This window comes from Nestor notabilis, unplaced genomic scaffold, assembly GCF_000696875.1.
Source record: "Nestor notabilis isolate BGI_N333 unplaced genomic scaffold, ASM69687v1 scaffold10460, whole genome shotgun sequence".
Classification (NCBI taxonomy): domain Eukaryota; kingdom Metazoa; phylum Chordata; class Aves; order Psittaciformes; family Psittacidae; genus Nestor; species Nestor notabilis.
The window spans coordinates 6,591-26,793 of NW_009910649.1; the positions used below are offsets into that span (position 1 = coordinate 6,591).

The 20,203-nt window shown below is 37.9% G+C and overlaps 1 protein-coding gene across 1 annotated transcript in view; it reads left to right on the top strand.

Annotated features, from left to right (window-relative positions):
* DCDC2 (doublecortin domain containing 2) overlaps window positions 1-20,203 on the top strand; it is a 52,025-nt gene that overhangs the window by 5,857 nt on the left and 25,965 nt on the right. Inside the window, exons 3-6 of the mRNA XM_010011084.1 lie at window positions 13,402-13,478; window positions 13,584-13,715; window positions 18,300-18,446; window positions 19,203-19,257. Coding sequence (XP_010009386.1) covers window positions 13,402-13,478; window positions 13,584-13,715; window positions 18,300-18,446; window positions 19,203-19,257 — 411 coding nt within the window. The remainder of the gene's footprint in view (window positions 1-13,401; window positions 13,479-13,583; window positions 13,716-18,299; window positions 18,447-19,202; window positions 19,258-20,203) is intronic.

The window sequence follows — 20,203 nt, forward strand, 5'->3', positions numbered from 1 at the left end:
GGAAATGGGAATTTTGGGAGTTTTGGACCAGCAATTTTTTTTCAAAACTTGGTATTTTCTCTGAAGAAGGGAGATTTTTGTTTAAGAAAATGACAGTTAGTTGAAATACTTTTCCCAGTCTCTGCCAGTGTTAGTTGTAAACTTCTAACTAGTTCTAGTCTATAATTCTCTAAGCTCACCTATACTGTCTACAACAGCGCTATGCTGTAGTCTGAGGAGGTAACTGCAGGCTTCAAAACACACTGTATGTGGGGTTTTGTGAGGTGCATGACTCTGCATTATTTTTACTGTTTTATTGTGTATTGGAGCAATGATTCCTAGCAAAAATTTGAATTGCAGCTTCTGCCTGGCAGGAAGCATCAGCTCAGTTGTTTTTCAGTGTCTTTCGCCTTGTGCTGACATGCCACGTTTCCAGCAATTTAATGTTTTGTGTAGCAGGTGTTTTCAGAGAGTAGAACACCTTGTCTTACATGACCCTCAAAACTAAGGTCTTAGTGTCCTAATGACATTTACTGTGATACTCAGATACTTCTTATTCAGAGGCTATGAAATATGACATCTGCATTTTATAACTGATCATAACTTTGTAACTCACATTTTTTCCCAGCTTATTTATGCAATTGACCAGAACATTGTAGAGATAGTTTTGTTGTTGCTGTGTAGCCATTCATGTCTCTCTGTTGCTTGGGTGTTTTTTACAAAAAAAACCCAGCCAATTTTTTTAGAAATAGCAAAAGCTAATTAAACACTGACGAGTCAGCAGGATTATACTCTGTTGCTGATCAGTATATAAAATTGAGCTTTCACATAGGCACTACCTAAGCTTTCCTATGTCATTTATTCATGAATTCCACTTTTGACCTCCAGCATTTTCTTCTTCTTCCAGTCCTAAGTCTTCTTTGACCAAGTTTTGTGAATCTTGATGAAACTGGTTAATTGCAGGGTGCACAGGCAGCGAATCAAGTGATTATCTCAATTATGATCTAAGTAAGACATTATAATTGGGGGGAGGAGGGGAAGGAATGGTAAAATGTTTGTATGTAGTAGTACTTATCTGAATTTCCAACACATGAAACAGTTCTGAACCAAAAAAACCACCTTTGGATGCATGTCTAGTCTTCACTATTTTTTCTGAATACTTGAATGTGTGGCTAGCACCATATTTTATGTTAAAACATTATCTGGATGAAAAAGAAGAGTTATTTTCATATATTCAGAACAACAAAAAAAAAAAAACCTTGAGGAAATTGTATCTAATTACCCCTGAAAATGCAGTGGTTTGTATTCACTATTATGTGTGAATGCCATTAATAGTGTGCAGTGTGACTAATTTCATGTGCCTGTGCGAAGATAGTTGTCTTCATGGAAGGCTCTTAGCTAACTCTCCTGATACTGCCAATTATCAGGACAGCAACAGGCTTGCTACTTGAAGGCTAGTTTTAAGGCTGATTGTTTTACTGCATAGCCTTAGAAGATTCTTGATATAATACAAATTCTGTGCAGTTGGAGAAGTAGTTGTAGAAGTTGTGGGGTTTTTACTTACAATTGCATGTTTGGTAAGAGAGGCTTCTATTATTTCTTCTGGAATCATTGTTCATTGTATATTATCTTAATGTTTTCAGCCATCTCTCCAGGCTTTGAAGTTAACTAGTATAAACCATGTCTTATCTCGGCTTTCATTCTTCCTGTTTGACTTATGTTTGCAATCTCCAGTCTCTGTGAGAGATTAACTGCCCATGTTGAGTTTAACTTCATGCGATTGATTGATTTGGGCAAAGAAGTCATAAAAATGAGATGAAACCTAGTAACAGTCTACCAATTTTTATTTGGGCTTATGAGTAACAATTGTTTTCATGCCTGAGTCATTTAGTCCTAAGAAGGAACTTTCAGGGGGCTGGAACAGAAGTTTTCATGTCTAAATATATTTATGTTAAAACAATGTGAGGAAGCAAGTTCTGTTTTATTTTGTTTTGTTTTGTTTTTCAGGCATTCACTTAGAAATAAAAAAACTACATGTGTTTTAGGACCAGGAGGGGCAGCACTATTGTCTTTGATTCTGTCAGATTTTCATCAGCAAACAAACAAACAAATCATGTTTTTCCATGAAGCCTTGTAGCAGTCATTGATGCTAGCCCACAAAGGTATTTTGCTTTTGTAAGGCGTTATTTTAGATTGAATTTCAGCACTAAAATCCTCCCTGTTTGTTTTCATTGGAAGCCGCCTCTGTCTCTTCTCACCACTACGCTGTTATGCACATTGGACACTACCTTGCCTCCTTGTACATTTTTCGCCTCAGAAACAGCAGCAGCACAGCAGTTTAGGAAAAGGCCCTTAGTTCTCTTGTGGCTTTAACATCAGATTGACTTGCCACTCAGCTGAGTTTCACAGTGCCACAAATTCACTTCACTAGGAGCGTTCATGACAATCAGAAGGGTGAGCTGCAGATTATGAAAAGGGAGAAAGAAAAGATGAAATCAGAGCTAAAGGCAGTGAACAGCTGCATCAGTGAAGAGCAAGAGTGCCCATATGAGCAAATTTGTATCTGGCTCAAGCATTTTACTGACATGGCAATGCTTTTACCCTTCTGTTTTGCTGTTTATCCCAGCAGGTAAGTGATGATGTGTCTCTTGCACTGTGGTAGTTGTTCTGTATGGAAGGCTGGAGCAAGTTTCCAATTTTTTGATTCCTGTTTGGTTGCCTTTGCAACAAGGTAATTCCCTAGAATTGTCACATCCCATCTTAGTTTAGACTTTTTGGGAAGAGAGCAGGGGTAGAGAGTAAGTTCACATTGCAGTCATCTTTTCAACCAAGCACAGCAGTAAGGGTAAAAGAAGTCACTTGTCCTGGAAGCACGGGAAAATTGTGTGTCAGTCTCAGGAGATGGCCTGGCTCCTGGCTATTTTAAATCCTCTGACAGAGCCATCACACTATGATAATATGTCTCAAAACTTTTTACAGTTATGTTACTGGTAGAGAAAGTAGTAAGAAGATTTCATCCAGACCCAAGCTAAAGCTTTGATACAAACTATTGCTCAGGTATTTTTCCATCCATCACTACTTTTAGCAACTGAACTTGTTTTGCAAGAGAGATCCCTTTTGTACTGAAGGTGATCTGCATGTACAAATACATTTTTAAATGATGTGCTTGAGGGATCTAATAATCTCTTGAGGAAGTATGGACCAACAGACCTACCATTTGTTTATTATTGTAAGCTTAATTGTTTGTAAAAGGTACTGAACATTATTTTCGCATTATAATGTGTAAAGCATGGACATTTATATTTCTATACCTGATCTAGATGGTTTCTCTCTCTGCACTCCAAAAGATGTAATTTTACTTGTCATTGGGGCTGAGTAAGGTGCTGAAGAATTAGCTGAGCTTTTGTATGTGCAAATCATGTAGGCCACTCTTTCTTTGAGATTTTTTTTGTTTCACAAAACTGTGTTCAGCTGAAACCTCCTTTCTTCTTTGACTTCTTGTGACCAAGGTTTTTGAACACATTGAAGTAAACAAGCTTTGCAATGTGTTATTATAAAGGCAAAGAATTGCAGTCACCTAAGAAAAGCAGATGCATTTTGATATTCAAGAGCCAGTCTCTTGCAAACGAAATAAAAAAGGAACTTTATAGTGTCTGTGTGAAACAGCATCTATTATCAAAATGTTATAGTAGGCCTGCATTAAGCTGCTTTACTGACCATAAAGATAGATTTGCCCTTGGTTGAGAGCAGACAGATTTTCTCAGGTAGTAAAAAGTTTTCTGTCTGCACTTCACTTTTTCTCCTGGCCTTCTAGGACAAGGTGACTGCATGCCAAACTCTGACACAACTACTTTTTGTGCTGCTAAAGATTCATTGTCATTTGTGTTCCACTTGGATTTTTTTACCAACTTTAAATTTATGAAGTTATTTAAGAAAACTCTACTTATGTCTTACTCAATGTAAGGCATGTTAAGATTTAGCTCCATACTAAGTCTTAATGTATAAGATACACTTAAATATGTAAGATATGCTTAAATCTTAATATATAGATAAGGATGGCGTAGACTCTTTTCTTTAGGTTCAGCACTGTTGCCTATGATGTTTAAGCAATGAAAACATCCTAGTCCACAATTTTAAAACATTTGCTGACCTATGGTGCATTTCTAACATTACCTGTCAATTGAGAATGGCCTAGGGCAGTAAGTATGAAAACAGACGTTGCAAGAACTGGTTGGTTGTAGGCCAAATGTGTGGCTGGTTGAGGAAGGGTCAGTTTACTGAATTTTTTTGAGTGGTGGGTTCATTCCGGGATGCTGTCATTTAACATTACAAGTATGGCTCTTGGACTGTCAGATTCAGTGATGTGTGTCAGGGACCCTGGTGCGAGGGATGCAGTAAGGGACTCTCTGCCCACCACCCACCAGTTCTTGGCCTATTTTTCCAGTTCCAGATTCTTCCCATGTTCAGCCTGGGTAGTCTTCTTGCACTATTGTTGCCTCACATGGTAGTAGTTTTGTCTTGGTCACATTTTTTCAGTGATTCATCACTTCTTTTCACTGTTTTACATAAACGTATTTTACTGTTTCATAACTGTATTTCAGCTTCAGCTCACACCATGACAAGGGGGTGTGAGGTGGAAAATACAATGTTGGAGACTTACTATCACAATTAAAAAAAACCAAAGCATTTGAGATGTTGCTGTAAAAGTATTTAAGGAACTGCAATTTCTCTGTTTCCCGCTGTTCCTCCATATTTTAAAATTAAATCCATTTAGTATCATTTATGGCAATTTTTTCTTCTGCATCCTTTAAGCTCATCTTTGTTGCTAAAAGTGGAGTCACCCCTCGCCTGTCAGCAGTGATATGATTGGATTAATTTGTAAAAATTGAATTTTGGAATTTTATAATGTTGTCTACGATTTCACGCATTATTTTGGTATATTTATGCTGAATTTACCTTGTCCCTAGCGTACTTGCATATTTTTTCCAAGTATATTCTTATGAAAAATCCCAGTATTTATAATTCTGTTGTTTATTTCAAATCTAGCATTTATCATATCTGACAAATGATGTGCATGTCTAATCATAAGAAAAAACTTTTAATTTTTCATTGAGTGGAATCTTGACTCACTTTTAATTTCGAATCAGAAATGGCTCATCGATACTTTCTCTGTGTAGAAGATAGTTTCGTGAGGGTGAGAGAGTGCCTGAATAGATATCAGAAATGATCCCAGCATGTGCAAATTACAGCCACTTGATGTCAAAATAATCTATCTTCACAGGATAATTTTTTTCCTCATTCTTTCCTAAGACTTGGAAACAAACATGATTTGTGCTACTCAGAATTACTGTATACAAAATACTTGCATGACTGGAAATGAATTGCGTATAGAGGTCTGCTCGTATTCCTGTGCCGATATGCAAAACTAAACCCTCTTGCTACTCCATATCTGACCAGTTTGATTTCTTCTACTGCTGGTGACACAAACACAGTAAGGAATTTCTCATTTTCTGATGCTGAATTAATTAGGAATTCCGCTGTAAGCATAGTTTTGGGAATAAGACTGTCAAAAGGTAAAGATTAAGAAAATGTGATATATGTCTTTAATGTCCTGAGCAACATATTTAATACTTAAATTTTATATGTCATTGTTTGGTATTTAGTATCCTAGTAACATAATTAGCACAACAAGGCATACAAAACAGATACTCATCCCGAGTGTTCATAATCTAATACCGGGAGGAATCAGAGAAGAACCGACCAGAAATCCAGTTAAAACATAAGCTGTGTCCATTTTTTTCTAATAGGGCCTATGAATTAATGAGATTTCTCTTGATATCATTCTGTATACCTGAACTGTGCAGTTTTGAATATTCTAATTAACAGCTTGCTTACAGATGGATTTAATGGATTTTGGAGCAACAGAAAGACTTGTAGAGGCTTTGGTTCATGTCACTGGAGAATTTCATGGTCTGTATTGAGTTTTATATGAAACTTGAAAGTTGGTCTCTTCCTTGATTAACATGTCTGCTGTGTTCTGTAGGGCAGCTGCTCTTTCTGGCTGTGAGGAGGCTAGAAGGGAAGAGTTGCCAGTACTGAAGCTTTTAATGAGGCATGTTAGTCTCATTAAAAAGTTGTTGCTGCATACTACATTGACTTACTGGAAACATTAACAACTTCTACCTTTGATTAAAAATGATGGGGAAAAAAAAATATTTTTGGGGGTTGCTTATTGTTCTTCAGCAGTCACTGTTTGCAGGTTCACAGGTTCAAGCCCTTCTGAGCAGCCATGAAGGCCAGAGGCTTCTTTTTTATTTAAATGAGTCTAAGGAATTGGGAAAAATAAACAGAATTGTCACTATTATGTCAGTGACAGAAGTGAGAATCAGGATCTATTTTGCTTGAATAAAATCTGCATTATTGATGCCATCATTGTGTGTATTGTAAGCAGCGTAGGGTATAAATAATATCATGCAACTTGGAGAAGGAATAGGAGGTATTCTTGGGATCCAGAAATAACATGGGTGTGATCTGTCTTGGAGCACTGCACAGGCAAAGTGCCAGTGCAGATAAAGCCATCCATTGTCTGATTTATCCCAGCTGAACATCTGGCCCCTAGTCCAATGCCCCAAAACAATGACATATCCTGGGAGAAACATTTTTCTTTTCCTGACTTAGCTAGATGCAGTGAGACTTATCCCCAGATGCACAAGGGGTATGAGCTCAGTTTCACTTACCATGGCTGAAAAGGAGTGCAATTTACTTCGAAGGGAAACAGAGTGGCTTTAAACTCTTTGGGAATTCTGTAGGAGTTTTGAGGTCTAAAAGGCTCCCTGAATCAGTACATGACCATTTGTTCTGACATAGTTGTTCTGGCATAGTTCATTTCATAGAACCACAGAATGGTTTGGGTTGGAAGGGACCTTAAAGATCAAGTAGTTCCAACCCCCTGCCACAGGCAGGAACACCTTCCACTAGACCAGGTTGCTCCAAGCCCTGTCCAACCTGGCCTTGAACACTGCCAGGGATGGGGCAGCCACAGCTTCCTTGGGCAACCTGTTCCAGTGCCTCACCACCCTCAGAGTGAATAATTTTTTCTACTATCTAATCTAAATTTCTGGCTTATCTATGCTATGCATGGGCTGAGAAGTTTATGTACCATCGTGGTGTTGTGACCTATTTACGTAAGCCTGGAAATACACTCAGTTAATAGCAATTTCAATAGTGCTTTATATCCACACCAGTAAAAAGTCTAGTAGTCTCTTGCTTTAAGGCTGTTCTATACTCTCCAGCGTACTGTCTAGCAACACAAAGTAGCCAGGGGAATGTAGATTATCCAGCTTAATTACTCTGTAGGATAACTGATGGTTTTGTACTGACCAAATACCTCAGTGACTCTGCATCTTCTGCCCAAGTGTATGAAAATGCCCATTAAAAAAAAAAGTTGTGTTTCTATGAAATAAATGTTTCCTGTGCTGTAATAGCTTTAGAAAACTTATCATTCGAATTTGCTTTTGATCACTGAACCTTGAACATTCCTTTCTTTCACATCACAGTGTGGTGATAGTGTGTATAAATGGGGTTTTGGTTCTTTTGACCCCAGTTCTACCCTAAGGGAATGCAAATATTTGTTCTCAAATTTTCTGAGCACATTGATTAACAAACAGACCATTGTAACAAACTGGCAAAGCCATGGCTCATTGCATGAGCTGATAAATTTGGAATGTGACATTGTGTTGAAATATTTAAAACTTAAAAACATTAGCTATAAACTGAAGTAATGAGTGAGATGTTCGTAGCACCCAAGATTATATCAATAAGCAAGAAGAAAGGGCAGCTGTTAGACCTGTATAAATCAAGCCAGCATATAGTGTCTGGTTCGAGGAGGTTATGGTTTTTTGACTGTTGTTTAGCTGCCATCCAGTATGGCTTCATAAATGCATGTAAACCTATAAATATTGCAGTTGCTCAGTTGTTCCCTTTGAAGGGTGCCACTGCTGGTAAGAAAAGGAAAGAAATCAGATGGTCGTACCAATTCTTAGCTCTGGATGACTAGCTTGTGTCCTTATGGCAGCCTGTGAATGTGCTGCCAGACCTCTCTATTTAACATGTCTCTATTTAATATATGTTGGAGGGAAAAAAAAAGGCTAAGAATAGTACATTTCTGTTTAAAGCTATTCTCAAGTGCATAAATTCACCTTTTTAGAAACTAAACATGCAGTGTTTTCAGAGGACAAGGAAAATACGTTTTAATGAACTGTATAATGTTCTGGTAGACAAGGATGGATTCTCTGAAGTGCCACATGCCTCTTGTAAATCCCAAGTAACCAACAGAAGGTTGGGTAGTTTGCTGGGTCTGTCCCACTTTCCAGTCTATATTTGAATAATAAGTGTAAAACGTATAATGTAGCAGTCATAGAAGCAAAAACTTTTTGCGTTGGGATCAACTAATAGGTTCATACCAACCAAAATATACAATTTTGCTACATCTCCATTTTAGGGATTATGTTTTTTACTTTTTACTGGTTAACACATTTCTGAACAAAGAAGTGAAAAATATTCTTTTTTTATCTGCATTTCAAACCAATGTGTGGGTTACTCAGTCTTTGCAACCCACACATTCTTAATGATGATTTCCCTGTAATGCCATATATGTAACATTCTCTTCCCACTTTGACTTAGAGCACTCCCATTGATAGTGTTCTAAAAAGGAATAACACGGTTTTTGTTGATCTTCATGTGGTCAGATGAACATAAACAGAAATTTTTGTATGAAAATGATATTAAATTGCTGTATATATGTATGCATGTGCACACTTTATATACATGTATAGGCATGTGGATATGCACACACTAATTCAAAACGGTTTTCTTATAAGAAGTGTTTTTCATATGCGTACATGTGATAGATAAACCTGAGGTAATGTTCTGGCTGCTGATCATTTTGTTTTGTTTTTTTTGCCCACAGTCAACAGTGGAAGATGTAAGTATCCTGAAATATATTGTGCAATATGTTGTATGTGTTTGCTAAATGTTTTGTCTGTGTTTGTTAAATTTTATGAATATTGAGCAAATTTTTCTAGTATAAGTGAAAAATATATAAAATGTTTTTATAAAGCAGCTGTGAGGTTGTGGATTTTTTTTACCATGTTTCAGGTAGATGTTGATCTGCACCTTGGATTTGTATTTTCAAAGGGATGTTAGAAGGTACTCAGCTGCAGCTAACATAAAGCAGCACAAATTCAATCACAGTGAATTCCAACTGAAGCGAAAAGCGGGGCTCTAAGAGACTCTTTGTAAACTGTATTCTGAAATTTGGGTGTTTACAGAGATCTCAAACACTGCAGATTGATGCCCACTCCCAGAACCTAGCCTGTGTTGAGTTTAGCTGCTTCTTTTTTCCCAGACTCTGCAAGGCGCTTTGCAAAGTTATTTGGCAGGAAGTAACTCCTCTCTGCAGCAAGGATCATCGACACTACAGTTGGTGTAATAGGCACTGTGGGAAATAACAAATTCATTGTAGAATAGAAAGGTAAAAATTATGGTAGTTTTGGGTGTCTGTGATCCCATGGAGTATTTCCAGCTGTGCTCAGCTCTTTGTTGCCTTGCAAATTCTTATTTGATTGCTTGCCCCCTGCTTAAAGTTCCCTCTGAGTTTCAACTGGTATAATGCTTTCTCCTTCCTCTAAATATTTTGTGTTGCTGCTATATGTTGTTGTGTAATAACTATTACACAAATAATGAAATGTTGGCATCGTTTGTTAGTAGGGTATGGAAGCTGCCCTTGAATGGGTCTTTTCAAACAAACTGAAAATGTACGAAATTCAAAGATAAAATCATAATGGGGCCAGACCATTGATTAATGTACAATTGCTGACGTAAATAGGAAGGTGCTGATTCACATCGGCGGAGAATGTGGCTGGTGAAATTAAAAGAAAATAAAGGGTTTAGGGGGGTAGTGATGCTGGTCCCTTAATGTAAGCACAAACTTTTCACCCAAGACCGCTTCACTGTTAATATGTAACTCTGCAGTGCCAGAAGGGTCAGGCTATTCCAGACACTGCAACACTGTGGTACCTCCTACAAAGGAAATAGAAGAACCATGAATTCTTTAATTAAATCCTTGATCAGGTCTTCTGCTGGGGTGGTTTGGCATAACTCCATATACTTCAGAAGAACTAGACTGATTTACAGTAGCTGGGCACTTGGTCTTTTATTAATATATATTTCTGTGCATTGAAATTATGTGTCTTGCTTTTCATAACCGTAAATAATTTAACATTGGTCTGACAGAAATTGTTCTAAACTCTAAGAGGCAGTAACTTGTGCCAGAAAGCCCCAAACCAAGCCAAAAGCAACAAACCCCCCCAAAACCAACAGGACAGTCACATTAATTAGAAGAGTGGTATATAGGGTGGTGGGTTTTGTTTGTTGGTTTGTTTTAAATTGCAGTGCTGTGTAGATCCAAACTGTTTGTTAAACAAGTGGCTTCACAGCAGGCTAGAGTTGCTTGTGCTGAGTTTTGCACTGCTGTAGTTGGAGAGCTTGATATACTGTTCTGTAGTCAGAACGTATTTTGCGTATCTGTAAGACTTATCTCTCGTGCATCATGGAATACTGTATTATACTATGTGGCAGTTGCTTGTATATCTGCGTACTTGCCAGATTCAAAATTAGAGATGTTTTACACAGCTCATTTGCAGTGCCCTGTGCAGGCACTTCCCTCTGTTGTTTTATTGTGTTTTGTTCTGTTTTGTTTTTTAATTTTCTTATAATTGATGTATTTATTTCCTCCTTTCCTCTCATTTGCAGCATCAGTGTTGTCCCTGTGTTCTGGATGGATATCAAGAGTTTATATTTCTTTTTGTCCCCTGAAAGCAGATCAGGTGTAAAATGTACCTTCAGAAGCCAAGCAGTCCCAAAGACACTAGTTACCCCTCATTATCCATACAAACAATGATAGCCTAAACATAAGCCTAAGAGCACGTGGATCTCAAGAGCAATACATTTGCCCTTGCTATTCATGTTGGGTGTGGCAAAAGGCTCTTCAATGCTGCGTGCCACTGTGGTGCAGCATCTGCTCCAGGCTACTCTGTTCTAAGCTCCCAGAAACTGAAGTCTGGTCTGTGCACTGTGGTAAATATTTGTGGCTGTTTTAATAGTGACTATGACACTATTAAACACTATGAAATTAGTGTTTCTATGCACTGATTTCTGTGGTGTTACATGAGCAAATGTAATATTGCACTAAGGTATTCTTTTCATCTTTTAAGACAGGTACATTTGATTTAAACAAAATCAACAAACAAACACAAAAACAACACAAGATTGTGTTTTATTTTGGTTTAGACCATGTTTATGTAGAAAAGACGAATATTGTCCACCCAAGCTGGTCGCATCTTACAGTTCCCTGCAGCTTACTGGTTTAAGAACAGGGCTGACTTGTTAGACCACAAGAGGCTGCTAGAAATATTAATGCTCTGAGAGAGTAACCCAAAAGAGACTTGTCAGAAAGCTGATGCCACAGTATCTATTATTGGCAGAAATACAATCCTTTGAATAATAAATGAGCACTTAACATGTCAGGCTGCTTGTTTTGTCAGGGGCCGGGTGATTGGGCTGCATGCAATAACATGATAGCCTTCTGAGGAGCCTACCTCAGAACTAATGGTTTCATCAGCTTGCAAGAACAACTGAATAATTGGGCACACCTGAGACTATCCTAATGTGTTCCTTCATGCTTAGTGAATGCTTCCTAACTAGTCCCATTAAAGTGTGGAGCACTGGAACCTGAGTGTTGCAGGCTGGATCAGAGAACTTAATTTGATGGACTGTTTGGAGCATATAAGAGCTTGAGCATAGGTATCAACAGCATAAGTATGGATAAGAAATCAAACTTTAGAAAAAGCCATGTAAGACTTTACTAGTTATATATTGAATACCTTATAGGGGGTTATCCTGGCAGTCTAGCAGCTATGCAGAAAGGTGTACCGGCCAGCCAAAGTTAAATCATTCCTGGTTTGGATGCAACCTGTGTTTGGAGTCTAAATGTTAGGACCTGCTACTATGGAAGTAAATCAGTATTGTCTTACACTTCAGTAGCATACTTTTTAGAAAGTTATCTTATTTTTTCTGTCTTCTGAAGCCCTCTATTAAATTCCTTACCTTTTGGGCAAATAACCTTGATGGATGACAGCACCAATAGAAATGTTTTCAGATGTTTCAGCTTAAGATGTGTTTTCTTTTTCTTCCTAGACACTTAATAAACTTTCATCTCAAATTTTGGTGATTTAAATGACAATTATGCTCTGAAAAATGTGCTTTAAATGTTCGTGCAAGAACGGCTGAACTCCTAAATTATTTGGCAGTCTTAAAAAAAAATTTCTTTGCTTCCCCTAGTGAGATGTATGATAACAATCTTTTACTCTCCTCTTGCTCTCTTTCCAAGCCTGTAGTAGTAGGTGTGAACCTTCCACCTGATTCAGAGCATACTGGAATTAACAGCAAGTCTATGAATTGCAATTATGTTAGGCATTAAGACATAGCATATGTACAGTCTAGTACAAAATTGCTCATTGTATGAGGCCAAGACAAACATGTATCTATGAAATAATTCTTAAGAAGTAATACACTGCCTAGTAAATTGCTTGCATAAAGGGAAGGTCCCCATTCATTCCAGGAGCCTGCTTCCTAGTCTGGTCCACATTGTTGGCACAATGTGGCAGTAACATCTTTCTTGCTTCTCTCCTCGTGTAGAAGACCCACCTTTTTGATCTCAGTAGAGTGTCTCCTCTAAGTAGTACAAGGAATAATGATGGAAATAGCCATGTTTTATTCTGAGAGCTAAAAATCTGCAGTTCACCTCACTTGTGAGTCATCACCCTAAAATAAGCATAGTATTCAGCAACCTTTATAAATGACTGATAGATTTGGATGAAAAGACCTGTACAAGAGGAAAAGTACTTATTACATAAGTACTCTTATTACGTAATTATTATTATTACATACTAGCAGAGAGATCTGTAGATGACATTTATTGTTAAAAAGAGAAGATGGTTTAATTGCTTGGGCCATGAGCAGTAAAGACTAAGAAAGCAAAACTAGTGTTTGGCAGTGTTGCTTTGGGTCTCTAGGAACAACAACTGAGAAGTCACCAAAGATGTCCAGACAGTCATGACCTCTCAGTGGAAACCATACATTGTGCCATGTTGCCCTGTGGTATACTATGCTGTGGTTGCTATCCAAGACGTATGTAAACCTGCAGCAGTAATTGCATATGCTCTGTAGAAGGTGAAGCTGGAAGGGAATAAAATGCATGGTTTAAAAACAGGAGTGTCTTTCTGCAGATACACTGCCCCCCTTGAGGCAAACTCTTTCCTGATGTGAAGACTGAGTAATTTCTAATTCTTTTTTTCCTTGCAGGTCAAGCCTGTTACTCACAGTAGAATCACTGTGTCAGCGCGGTTTCGAAAACCACTCCAGGAGCCCTACACTATTTTGTGAGTAGAATTTTCAGTTAGTGAACAGGGTGGGGGGTGGGAGGTCTTAACTTCTGATTAGTTTTGTTTAAAATGCACTTCTAAATTATTTTACTTTTATTTCAGCCTGATTGCTAATGGAGACCTCATTAGCCCTGTAGTACGCCTCCTCATTCCCAGGAAAACACTGAATCACTGGGATCATATTCTTGAAATGGTTACAGGAAAAGTTACCCTCAGAAATGGGGCTGTTCACAGGTATCAGGAAGCTGAATATTTTTAAGATAAATTTGATATGTGTAGATATGTTTTTTACAACTCTGTAGGTTGATATAATGGATCATTTCTTCTTCATGGGAAATTCCACTATAAGAAAATTAAAATACATGTAGAAGTCACAAAATGAAATATATTGACTCCAAGCAACCTTCAGGTTTCATTTCAACTGCTATTTAAAAACACAAATGACTCAATTTTTTTCAACTGTTATTTCTTGATTAAATATTTAGTTACAGGCATTTAATAATACAATAATAATGCAATATATTTAGTCTTAATAAATAAGTTACATGTCAGAATAAAATAAATGAGTATGGTAAAGTTGGTGAAGAAGTTTGTAATGTGCAATAATCGATGCTATCCATGTTTCCTTTTAATATTGATACTTAAATTCATTGGGGCAAAAAATTTCAAGAAAAATCTTACAGATTCTTTGGTTTTTGAAGACCTGTGCTATGACTAGGATGTGCTTTATACTCAGCCAGCTCAGCCTTCTAGTAAGAGCCAAGGCCAAAGTTGTAGTTGGGGGTTTGTCAGTTCTAGTATCTCAGCTGGGCTGAGTTGTTGTGGTCTCCCAGGAATAGGAGGCGAGCTCTTGGATAGGTAAGTTTCAGTCCCTTGAGGCTTTTACAATGTAAAATAAGCTCTCTAAAGTAGCGTAAGGTAGTTGTTGCAAGTTTCAGAAGAAAATGATATATGCAGTTTCCATGAGAAACATTGCTGTGTAAATGGGCTGCCAAGGTGCGTACAGGCAAATTACCGACATTCCAGTGCTGCCCCATGCAGAGCACATTACAGAAATCTGTTCCTCAGATGGGAAAGAGCCTAGTATGGAAAATCATTCTTCACAGCTTGCACAATGTCTGAGGCTAAGCTTGCAAAATCTTTCTCAAATCAGTGAAGATAAGGTAGTTTTTTTAATTCTTCTGATTGCTTTCCCAGAGCTGATACTGATGAAATGAAGGTAACGCTATCTGTCGACTGTTAGCTTTTGTCTAATTTTTCCCCTCAGCCCTGCATTTCTTTGCTCCTATTATCTGTCTACTTAGCACTTTTACTTGCAGCAAACTAAACTTACACACATGTTGCAGTTTTCTGGATCTGATTCACAGCTAGTATAGCTCAGAAGTGAGCAAGGTGACAGCGGTTTACAACATACCAATTCTTTCTGCTCTTAGGTTGCTTAGCAATTTAAAGCCTTTCATATTTTATTCTCATTACTTGATGTCACTCCTTGGTGAAACTGTATGAAGTACATGAAAGCAGAAATCATTTCATACATTACTAGGATTGCTTTTGGGAGGTTCCTTTCAGTGCTCAGATTTAATCCCTTAAAATGAGATAATGTATATGATATTTTGAATTATTTAATGTTTTCCTTTTTCTGTTTTTCTATTAACTCAGTTTTCATTTTATTTTTCCTTAAAATTCTAGGAATACGTATTAAATACAATAGTCAAGTAATTACTGTTCTTTAATAAGTTACACATTAATTGCTGGGGTTTACTGAAGCTATGTTAGCATTAGAGGAGTTCCTGTAAGACCACTGATGCTGAGAAGGTGTAATTTCTCATTAAAGAAGAGTAAGTGGAAGTACAAGAACCTGCATTATGTATATGGCAGTTTTTCTTTTCCATCTTATTAAAAGGCATATAAAGCTGCCAAGTCCCACAGTTTCATATGTAGCTTTAAAAAAGAAATAAAAAAAAAATTGTTCGTCTGCATTAGAATAAGATTGTAAGTACGACATGACAAAGTAGCTTTTCTGCTTGTCAGGTTGTGCATGGGGATGGAGTAGAGCAACCTGATGGGGCAGGTACCTGGTGCATTGGCAACTGGGAATTTGGGAATATTGGTCCCACAGGTTGTGTCTTTGCTGTCTCCTTTGTCAGCCTGTATGCTTGCTTTGTTTTGGCTGCCACTTTTTGGTTTGGATTCAGGAGGGAAAATGGAAGTCCACTGACATCCCACAGGACAAGTCCTAAGTCATCCCCCAGTGACCAGAAGAAGTGACCACAAGGACGTCTTTGTTGTGTAATAGTAGCCAGAGAGAACCCAGCTGGTCTGTGAATGGTTGTGGTCAGGTGGGTGGGTAAAAGACTTCAGAACTAAGTGTCACAAAAGTTTTGTGATGCTTGTTAAGTCAATAGTTATTTATGTGTTTGAAGTGCCATTTTTTAAAAATGCATTTTTAATTTCACCTTCATCTTCAGTGGCTGATTATGTTTGATTCAGTTATCATTATTTTTATTTTCAGGGTGAAAAATACAACTAGAAATTGCCAGATAATCCATAACATTTTTAGGAGTTATATTAAACAACTTTGGTGCATTAAATATAATAATAAAATACAAGCAAAGTGCAAGATCGAGAACAAAACCCCACAGTCGTGTTTGTATGTACCCCTGCATACCTGCAGCACCATACAAATATATAAGACAGTTCTTAAACTGTGGCACATTGATTTGCTGCTTTATCCTCTGAGTTCCCCAAAGCAAAATGTAATTGAGCAAAACAGGTTAATCCAGAAATAAGTTTATTGCTGATTTTTAGACTGATAGTTTTATTTTCATTTCTGTGTGTAGCTGACGTTGTAAAACATAAATTGCTCTTTGAATTGCTGGCATGCCTGTGAAATGTTTGCACTAAAAAGTAAATGTATGTAATACAAAGAGGGTGCTTCAGAGTTGGCATACTTCTTCACAAGGAAGCAGCAATGTGATCAAGATTTTAAAAAGCTGCCGTTTCACTTTTTAGAACTTTCAGTCTTTGCACTTAGAAATCCAAGGTACTTTTATATGGCAGGAAGCACCTAGAAAAGCAAGGTACTTTCATGAGGGGAACTTTAGAAAGATATGGACACACTGGAGCAAGCACAGTAAAGGGTCACAAAGATCATAGAATCAGAAAATCATTTAGGTTGGAAAAGACCTTTAAGATGAGCAAGTTCAACCTTTAACCTACCACTGCCAAGTCCAGCACTAAACCATGTCCCTACACACAAAATTTATGCATCTTCTAAATACCTTCAGGGATGGTGACTCAACCACTTCCCTGGGCAGCCTGTTCCAGTGCTTGACAACCCTTTTGGTGAAGAAATGTTTCCTAATATCCAGTCTAACCTGCCCTGGTGCAATTTGAGGCCATTTCCTCTTGTCCTATAGCTTGTTACTTGAGAGAAGAAGCTGATTCCTACTTCACTACAACCTCCTTTCAGGTATTTGTAGAAAGCGGTAAGGTCTCCCCTCAGCCTCTTTTTCTCCAGGCTGAACAACCCCAGTTCCCTCATCTGCTCTTCATAAGACTTGTGCTCTAAGACTATTCACCAGCTTCCTGGCTCCCACACCAAAATGTCTCTCTTACAGTGAGGGGCCCAAAACTGAACACAGCATTCAAGGTGTGGCCTCACCTAAAGCCAAGAAGGGGGATGATCACTGCCCTGGTACTGCTGGTCATACTGTTTCTGATACAGGCCAGGATGCCGCTGGCTGGCTTGGCTGCCTGAGCACAAGCTGGGTCATGTTCCGAGGCCATTAGTCAGCACTCCTGGTCCTTTTCCACCGAGCAGCTTTCCAGCCACTCTTCCCCGGGCCTGCACCATTGCATGGGGTTCTTGTGACCCAAATGCAGAACCGGGCACTTTGCCTTGTTGAACCTTGGTCTTGGCCCATTGATCCAGCCTCTCCAAATCCCTCCGCGGAGCCTTCCCACCCTCAAGCAGATCAACATTCCCAGCCAACTTGGTGTCATCTGCAAACTTCCTGAGGGTGCACTCTATCCCCTTGTCCACATAATTGATAAAGACATTAAACAGAACTGCCTCCAGTACTGAGTCCTGGGGAACTCCACTTGTGATTGGTCACCAACTGGATTTAACTACATTCACCACAACTGTTTGGGTCTGGCCATTCAACCAGTTTTTTACTAGGCAAACAGTATGCCTGTCCAAGCCATGAGCAGCCAGTTTCTCCAGGAGAATGCTGTGGGAAACAGTGTCCATAGCCTTTCATCTATCCTCTAAGTGGGTCACCTTGTCATAGAAGGAGATCAGGTTAGTCATGCAGGACTTGCTTTTAATAAAACCACGCTGACTGGGCCTGATTGCCTGGTCATTCTGTACGTGCTGTGCTAGGTGGACAGGTCCTGGATTTGCATTCAAGTAGCCATAAATGACCAGAGCACAGATAGGAGGTAGAACTTATTATGGGAGGGGTCAGGGACTCATGGAGTAGATCCCTTCCAAGGAGTCAGGACAAAGACATTAAAGACCTTCTAAGTACAAAGTAATTTATTTAATTTTAGACATTATGAGAGTATTTCATCTTTTATAGCTCTTCATATTTCATTAGTTTTACATAAACTATGATTTAGGTCATTATTTTGCTGTGTCTTTCCTTGTCTTTTTTGTATTGTGACTGATCGTTGTATGGCATTTCCTATACTTTATTTCGTTTCATATTTGGAAATTCAACATGATACAGTGTGCTTAGGTTAATGTAATTTACAACTCTCTTAATGCACCTAACAATGTTAAGGTTTATTAAGCATTTTCCTATTTTTCAGACTTTACACTGTACATGGAAAACTTGTTCAGAATGGGTCAGACTTGGAGAATGGGCAAATTTATGTTGCAGCAGGTAGAGAAAAGTTTAAGAAGTTGCCGTATGGTGATCTGCTGTTTAGCAAATCTATAATGAGAAGGCCACAGGGGTAAGTTCTATAGGTGTGTGGTTTAATTCACACATGCCTGTGTGTGTCAATATGTTTACAAAGTACCACTAGTAAAGTACAAAATCATCATTCCAGGAATGAGGAATGGACGAAGGATAGATGGGTGGGTTAGTAGGGATACAAAATTTTATTGACAACTTCTGAGAAAGTTCAGAAGATGAAAATGAAAGAGAAAATGGAAATTCAGAAGACTATTTCACCTCATAAACATGCCATTGATCATGTAGCACAAAATTAATTCCAGAGAAAGGATTATTTTGATTTGGCTTAATTTGTTGATGGTTTTTTTTTTTGTCCCATATTCTGCGTATAGACTGGTGTATAATTTTTTAAATTTTTTAATTTTTTTTTTGTTTTTAGTTAGCAGCTGTAGACAATGTAAATAACTTGAAAGTGTTTCAGGAAACAGCTTTTCCAGCAAACAAATTTAAGGACAATGAAAAGCTTTGTTGACCAATTGATGTAAACCAATTATTTTTTTTCATTGCTGGAACTTTTCATTACAATAGTTGTTGAGTTCTCTCACACAGTAATTCACTGAATGCTGCTCTGCAAATTTTCGATACATGAAGTATGCATTGTGGGGAAATGTAATGTATTTGTTAATAAAAACACACAATGAATAAAAGAATTAACTCTGTTGCCATAGCCAACTTGACATTATCTGACTGATGCATAGTGTCTGTGGTGGTAGTGACAGCATACGCAATTCTAAGATATGGCTTATTTCTGCAGTTCCAAAGCCTCTGCACTACCTCCAATTGCGGGATCTCGGAAGTCTAAAGGCAGTGTAAGTATTAAGTGCCCTAATAAAATTTGTTTCTAATTTCGCTTAATTCCAGCAGATTGAAAGTCCCTGTCCTTTGGGATTTAGTTAAATCTGAAGTGAAAAAATCCACAGCCACCTAGTGGTATGTTTATGAAAGCTTGATGAATCTGTAGCTATTTGCAGTGTCAGTTAGACAGGAGAAATCTGAGAAAATATTATTGCAATAATGGCTGCTTTATTTTTTATAAAACTTTCCATAGCAAAGATCAGCTGCTGCCTTGAGGTCTTTCCCATAAACCTTGTCAGCTATCTTTGTGTGCTTGTTTATTTATTCATTCAAATTAAATACCTAGAGGAAAAACACAGAACCTTTTACTAAACATCTTGCAGAAAATGGTGTTTCTGCATACTGAGTCTTAAGGCTCTAAACCAGTTTCCTATCTGATGTGTTCTGTCCTAGCTGACCATTAACTACAGAGCTTGAGCCTCCACTGTTTTGTAACCTGTGTAGCTATTTATATACGTACAAAATGAGCCCACTGTGGATTTAAAGCAGTGCCAAATCAGAATATAAGTATCTGTTTGCACAGATTCTGTACAAGTGCAGTTTACTATACAAGGACAAGACAGTGGAGAGTCAGATTCACAGTCTGTCATTATAATTGTAGTAGTTGATTGTGTCCATTCACTGTTTATAAAACAAAAAAAGTTGAGCCGCTAAACAAAATAAGCAATATACTGTTCCATTATGTTGAAATTCAGTCAAAGATAAAACCTCAGTAAAGAACTTAGTTTCAGGTGCTGTTTGGTTTTAAGATGTGAGCTTTGCTGTTCTAGCATTTGTAAGCTTTAACTTCTTACCTCTTCTATTATTACTTTACAACATGGACAGAAAATTGCTTGATACTCACTTTTATTCCATTGGGATCGTAATACACACTGATAACTATTGTCAAAACATAAGGAG